The sequence below is a fragment of the Mizuhopecten yessoensis genome, unplaced genomic scaffold (assembly GCF_002113885.1).
Source record: "Mizuhopecten yessoensis strain PY_sf001 unplaced genomic scaffold, ASM211388v2 scaffold1147, whole genome shotgun sequence".
Classification (NCBI taxonomy): domain Eukaryota; kingdom Metazoa; phylum Mollusca; class Bivalvia; order Pectinida; family Pectinidae; genus Mizuhopecten; species Mizuhopecten yessoensis.
The window spans coordinates 152,841-160,023 of record NW_018403901.1 but is presented as its reverse complement, the minus strand read 5'-3'; the positions used below and the strand labels follow the sequence as shown (position 1 = coordinate 160,023).

Here is a 7,183-nt window from a genome sequence, read left to right as displayed (position 1 = left end):
TTGGATCTTTGTACCAGTGTATACGTCATGTGGGATAGGTTGGATATTTGTACCAGTGTATATGTCATGTGGGGTAGGTTGGGTCTTTGTACCAGTGTATACGTCATGTGGGGTAGGTTGGGTCTTTTTACCAGTGTATACGTCTTGTGGGGTAGGTTGGGTCTTTGTTCCAGTGTAAACGTCATGTGGGGTAGGTGGATCTTTGTACCAGTGTATACGCCATGTGGGGTAGGTTGGGTCTTTTTACCAGTGTATACGTCATGTGGGGTAGTTTGGATCTTTGTACCAGTGTATACGTCATGTGGGGTAGGTTGGATCTTTGTACAAGTGTATACGTCATGTGGGATAGGTTGGATATTTGTACCAGTGTATACGTCATGTGGGGTAGGTGGTATCTTTGTACCAGTGTATACGTCATTTGGGGTAGGTTGGATCTTTGTACCAGTGTATACGTCATGTGAGGTAGATTGGATACTTGTACCAGTGTATACGTCTTGTGGGGTAAGTTGGGTCTTTGTACCAGTGTATACCTCATGTGAGGTAGGTTGAATCTTTGTACCAGTATATACTTCTTGTGGGGTAAGTTGGATCTTTGTACCAGTGTATACGTCATTTGGGGTAGGTTGGATCTTTGTACCAGTGTATACGTCATGTGAGGTAGATTGGATACTTGTACCAGTGTATACGTCTTGTGGGGTAAGTTGGGTCTTTGTACCAGTGTATACCTCATGTGAGGTAGGTTGAATCTTTGTACCAGTATATACTTCTTGTGGGGTAAGTTGGATCTTTGTACCAGTGTATACGTCATTTGGGGTAGGTTGGATCTTTGTACCAGTGTATACGTCATTTGGGGTAGGTTGGATCTTTGTACCAGTGTATACGTCATTTGGGGTAGGTTGGATCTTTGTACCAGTGTATACGTCATGTGAGGTAGGTTGAATCTTTGTACCAGTATATACTTCTTGTGGGGTAAGTTGGATCTTTGTACCAGTGTATACGTCATTTGGGGTAGGTTGGATCTTTGTACCAGTGTATACGTCATTTGGGGTAGGTTGGATCTTTGTACCAGTGTATACGTCATGTGGGGAAGGTTGGGTCTTTGTACCAGTGTATACGTCATGTAGGGTAGGTTGGATCTTTGTACCAGTGTATACGTCATTTGGGGTAGGTTGGGTCTTTGTACCAGTGTATATGGGTCTTTTTACCAGTGTATACGTCATGTGGGGTAGGTTGGATCTTTGTACAAGTGTATACGTCATGTGGGATAGGTTGGATATTTGTACCAGTGTATACGTCATGTGGGGTAGGTTTTGTGTTTGTACTAGTGTATACGTCACGTGGGGTGGGTTGGGTCTTTATACCAGTGTATACGTCATGTGTGGTAGGTTGGATCTTTGTACCAGTGTATACGTCATTTGGGGTAGGTTGGATCTTTGTACCAGTGTATACGTCATGTGAGGTAGATTGGATACTTGTACCAGTGTATACGTCTTGTGGGGTAAGTTGGGTCTTTGTACCAGTGTATACGTCATGTGGGGTATGTTGGATCTTTGTACCAGTGTACACGTCATGTGGGGAGGGTTGGATCTTTGTACCAATGTATACGTCATGTGGGATAGGTTGGATCTCTGTACAAGTGTATACGTCATGTGGGGTAGGTTGGATCTTTGTACAAGTGTATACGTCATGTGGGATAGGTTGGATATTTGTACCAGTGTATACGTCATGTGGGGTAGGTGGTATCTTTGTACCAGTGTATACGTCATTTGGGGTAGGTTGGATCTTTGTACCAGTGTATACGTCATTTGGGGTAGGTTGGATCTTTGTACCAGTGTATACGTCATTTGGGGTAGGTTGGATCTTTGTACCAGTGTATACGTCATTTGGGGTAGGTTGGATCTTTGTACCAGTGTATACGTCATGTGAGGTAGATTGGATACTTGTACCAGTGTATACGTCTTGTGGGGTAAGTTGGGTCTTTGTACCAGTGTATACCTCATGTGAGGTAGGTTGAATCTTTGTACCAGTATATACTTCTTGTGGGGTAAGTTGGATCTTTGTACCAGTGTATACGTCATTTGGGGTAGGTTGGATCTTTGTACCAGTGTATACGTCATGTGGGGGAGGTTGGGTCTTTGTACCAGTGTATACGCCATGTGGGGTAGGTTGGGTCTTTTAACCAGTGTATACGTCATGTGGGGTAGTTTGGATCTTTGTGCCAGTGTATACGTCATGTGGGGTAGGTTGGGTCTTTTTACCAGTGTATACGTCATCGTACAAGTGTATACGTCATGTGGGGTAGGTTGGATCTTTGTACCAGTGTTTACGTCATGTGAGGTAGGTTGAATCTTTGTACCAGTATATACTTCTTGTGGGGTAAGTTGGATCTTTGTACCAGTGTATACGTCATTTGGGGTAGGTTGGATCTTTGTACCAGTGTATACGTCATGTGGGGTATGTTGGATCTTTGTACCAGTGTTTACGCCATGTGGGGTAGGTTGGGTCTTTGTACCAGCGTATACGTCATTTTGGGTAGGTGGTATCTTTGTACCAGTGTATACGTCATTTGGGGTAGGTTGGGTCTTTGTACCAGTGTATACGCCATGTGGGGTAGGTTTGGTCTTTGTACCAGTGTATACGTCTTGTGGGGTAGGTTGGGTCTTTGAGCCAGTGTATACGCCATGTGGGGTAGGTTGGGTCTTTGTACCAGCGTATACGTCATTTTGGGTAGGTGGTATCTTTGTACCAGTGTATACGTCATTTGGGGTAGGTTGGGTCTTTGTACCAGTGTATATGTCATGTGGGGTAGGTTGGGTCTTTGTACCAGTGCATACGTCATGTTGGGCAGGTTGGGTCTTTGTACCAGTGTATACGTCATGTGGGGTAGGTTGGGTCTTTGTACCAGTGTATACGTCATCTGGGGTAGATTGCCTCTGTTAATTTACTACTTTTTATGTAACCGTTGTCTGGTCCTTAAATTATAATCAATAATATATAAAGGGAACATTTCATTTCATTGTGCGATACAGTTAGGCAAGTATATTACATTTGTATCGTATTTTACGAAATCTTTTTTTATATAGGACATCATCTCTGTTCTCTTGTAGGTTTTCACAACACCGGGATACCTCAAGAAAAGATACGGAGGAAAGAGGATACGGATCTACTCCTCCATATTTGCTCTCATTGGATTCGTTCTGTTCAATATATCCGTAGGTATAGTGAATCGATACGACTGTCTTTGGTAAAATGTAAAAGTAAGTGTAGCATGAACGTCAGCAAACGTTGAAATGTATCGTTAGTATCTTTATCATAAAGTGCTACATTACAAAAAAATCAACACATGACGCCTTGAAATATATGTTCATCCTTATTGATAGTAATACAACTTAGAGGGTTATTTTTCAATCGGTTGGAAAGAAAGAACCGTGAAGTGTTAACTTACACTGATTAAGTATTCCTCATTGAGTTTTCGTAAATGTATTTCACGCTATAAATATCGTATGTTCTATATGAGTAGAGATATAGTCTTTAAAGGTACACATACTTCTCTGGAGTAGTACAGATACTACATGTACTCTGAATGGGTTCAGATGGGAATAACTCAAACAGTTGTCAAACGCGGATTTGATTATGTAAATATGGTATAGTCTATACTGATAGATACATGTATATACACTAGGAGAGTATTGCTCAATCATTTGTTAAGTGTGTCTTTTACAGATAGAGATATATTCTGGAGGAGTATTCCTCAAACAGCTGTTAGGCTGGAATATGTACCTGAGTGTAGTCCTCATCCTTCTTGTCACGGCAGCGTACACCATTGTAGGTAAGATTTATCCTACGATATCAAATGATGAACACAATTTCAACTAAAAAATAATCCAAAACAATTTCCGTCTGTATGATGTAACCAAGGTCATGGTCTTCTTTCCCTATCATAGAAAATAAAAATAACCATTCTGGTATCTTGGTTTGTTTATTTATCTTAAATGACGTTATGACCATCGTTTTGTAAATACGTTCTTTTGCATTTTCAAATGCAAACTGAAGTGTTTACCCTACAAATGTATAATGTAGTAAAGCATCAAATAAAACACTAATTTAAAGATAATCTAAAGGATTTTAAGACAGCACAGAACACGCGTTGAACCTACTTTAGTTCTATTGTTCTGTTTTTGAGGTGGTCTCACGTCTGTTATTTACACTGACACCCTCCAAACAGTGGTCCTGCTGACCGGATCTATAGTGCTGTTTGTCTTGTGTAAGTAAATTGTGTAACACAGAACATGGGTGATGAAACATTAGCAAAACTTTGATATTACATATTTCCAAACTGACGAATCTGATTGAAAAAACCCTGTAAAAAAAAGTATAAAAGAAATAACTATATTTTGCACTGTTTTAATTACAATACTTAACTAGTCTGCTATGCCCTTGCCATATTGCTAGGGGTATAATGCAAAATTAACATAGATTCGCCATATGGGTTTTAAATATTGCGACAACTGATTACACGTACATTTTCTCATTGTTGAATCGCTCAGCGTACTTAGAAGTTGGAGGCTGGGACGGATTACACGATAAATACATGATGGCCGCCGCAAACGAAACATTGATGAATACGACGTTTTACGCGTGTGGACTTCCTAGGGAAGACTCGTTTACTATCCTACGTAGTCCAATGACGGGAGATGTACCTTGGACCGGCTCATTGTTTGGGTTGTCTACCCTTGGTCTGTACGTCTGGTGTCACGACCAGGTAATTTCGAATACAAAACGCGAAGAAAATACAAAGAGTATCCTTTTTTATGACAATGTTATTGGTATTCCTCGTTAATACTTCCTGCAATAAACTAACACACACACATTTATGTTAACATTATCGGTATCAAAACAGTTGATCGTACAAAGATGCCTAGCAGCAAAGTCCATATCACATGCAAAGGCTGGGTCATTATTGGGAGCCTGCCTTAAGATTCTCCCCTTCTTTTTGTACCTGATACCTGGTATGGTTAGCAGGATTTTATACCCAGGTAAGAACATAATTGAAATGCAGTCTTTTAATTAGCAATCCTTCGCTCTGTCGTATGTTATTTGGTACGTTTTTGCTCATCGTAAGAGAGCAATTTGAACATCTAAATAGGATTGTAAGTTTTTAACTTATACACTTATTTGGAAGGGATCATACATGTATATGATTCAGCCTAAATTAATATAAGTGTTAAGGACAGTGTTATTTTTCAAACGTTGAAATTTTGATAAATTTGTACTGTTCGCTGTCAGTGTAGCTTCATGTAGATTTTCTATATTTAGTTACTTTTGATCTATGTCACATAAGTTAAAATGAGCTATATGAGATGTCAGGATGCTGATGAGGCGTTATTAACTGTAAATCATCAAAACCCAAATTAAAAAGATTAATAACATCACAGTTGTCACTACACACAGACGAAGTAGCATGTGCTGATCCTGATACGTGCAGTAGACTTTGTGGTAACCCCGCAGGCTGTTCAAATATGGCCTATCCGTTGATGGTACTGCGATTCCTACCTTCAGGTATGGTATACATATTTAGGATATGTACTAAATGAAGATGTTGCATTATGTCTCAATTGTTTTCCCCAATCTACTTTCGCGACTTTAATATTTAGTTATCAGACTTTTATAATTCCTCACATATAAGAATAATAAAATATGTAAATAGAGTAAAAGGATATTGGTTTATAACAGTTAACACGCCCATTTCCTGCATCTACCAATTAAAGAATGTAAGTGACATGTTTGATTTACTAGGAATATGACTGAAAACAATCCAATTAATTGTTGTAATAATTGTCATACCTCAGATCTTAATGACGTAAGTTTTCTCCACGTTAAGGGCTCCGTGGATTGATGTTGGCCGCCCTCATTGCTGCTCTGATGAGTTCTATGACCTCAATCCTAAACAGTGCCAGTTCCATAGTGACACTAGACATTTGGTGTGTAGCAAGGAAGAAAGCTTCTGAAAGGGAGCTGATGATAGTGGGAAGGTTGGCAGTGCTAGTGTTGGTGGCCATTAGCGTTCTATGGCTTCCAATTCTTGAGAAGGTACAGGGAGGAATGTTCTGGTTTTATATGCAGTCCATCCGCTCCTATCTGATTCCACCATGGTGCATGCTCTTCATGTTAGGAGTTTTCTGGAAAAAGACTACGGAGTCGGTAAATACTAAATGTTTTAAATTCATCACATGCATTACGTTGTTATAATGTTTACAAATAACAGAAAAAAGGTAGAATTGAATTTTTTATTTCAATGCCAATCATCTAAGCAAACTTTCTTAAATACATTACCTTTAAATGATAATTTGTATTTCTGTTCAAAAACTTAGTTTAATATATTTCCCAGAACAATGGTCCATATCGAATTAGAAAATATCTTACATAGCACATACTCAATGTAGCTGAATGCATAATTATAAGGAACAAATTGTGTTGTTGAGTATGGTTTCTTTGTAGGGTGGATTTTGGGGACTTATTCTCAGCCTTATAGTGGGTGTAGTACGGATGGTGTTGGATTTTACCTATACTGCACCTTTATGTGGAAGTGGGGAACCAGACGAACGTCCCAGTATAATTGCTGACGTTAACTTCCTTCATTTTGCAATAATTTTGGCTTTGTTTACAACGATATGCATGGTTGTCATTAGCCTTCTCACTGAGCCGCGACCAGAACGAAAGGTGATGTATTACTCTATTGAGGTGTGATTAAGCATTTATCTACTGTGTCTGAATCAATAGTTATACCACGATATTTCAAACTTATTGCATTTACATCACTTGTTTCCATACAATCACATACTGCGGAATGTACAGTCAAACATGTGTAAAATAATCATTTGTGTGAGGACCCCCGTACCACTGTCAACACCTGTAACCATCTATTGTAGAAAGGTGTAACGTTCCGGGGTCCGTACCCTAGTCACTTCTAAGGATCCCTGTGCTGTAAGCTTAATTATAACTATACTACAGTTGCAAATATATACAAATATGTGTTACTACCTTGTAACCAGCATACCCATTACCTAATACTTAATACATGATATGAACAGAATAATTACTGCACGACTATAGAACTAATACCAAAGCTATCTGCTCTTTATCAATATAACACACTACACACACTACCGTACAATCCAGGCAG

At 39.3% G+C, this 7,183-nt stretch overlaps 1 protein-coding gene across 1 annotated transcript in view; it reads left to right on the top strand.

Annotated features, from left to right (window-relative positions):
* LOC110457406 (sodium/glucose cotransporter 4-like) overlaps positions 1–7,183 on the top strand; it is a 25,120-nt gene that overhangs the window by 8,020 nt on the left and 9,917 nt on the right. The window contains exons 5-12 of the mRNA XM_021508668.1: positions 3,108–3,212; positions 3,724–3,829; positions 4,184–4,264; positions 4,548–4,762; positions 4,901–5,036; positions 5,452–5,559; positions 5,882–6,201; positions 6,499–6,720. Of these exons, the coding sequence (XP_021364343.1) occupies positions 3,108–3,212; positions 3,724–3,829; positions 4,184–4,264; positions 4,548–4,762; positions 4,901–5,036; positions 5,452–5,559; positions 5,882–6,201; positions 6,499–6,720 (1,293 nt within the window). The remainder of the gene's footprint in view (positions 1–3,107; positions 3,213–3,723; positions 3,830–4,183; positions 4,265–4,547; positions 4,763–4,900; positions 5,037–5,451; positions 5,560–5,881; positions 6,202–6,498; positions 6,721–7,183) is intronic.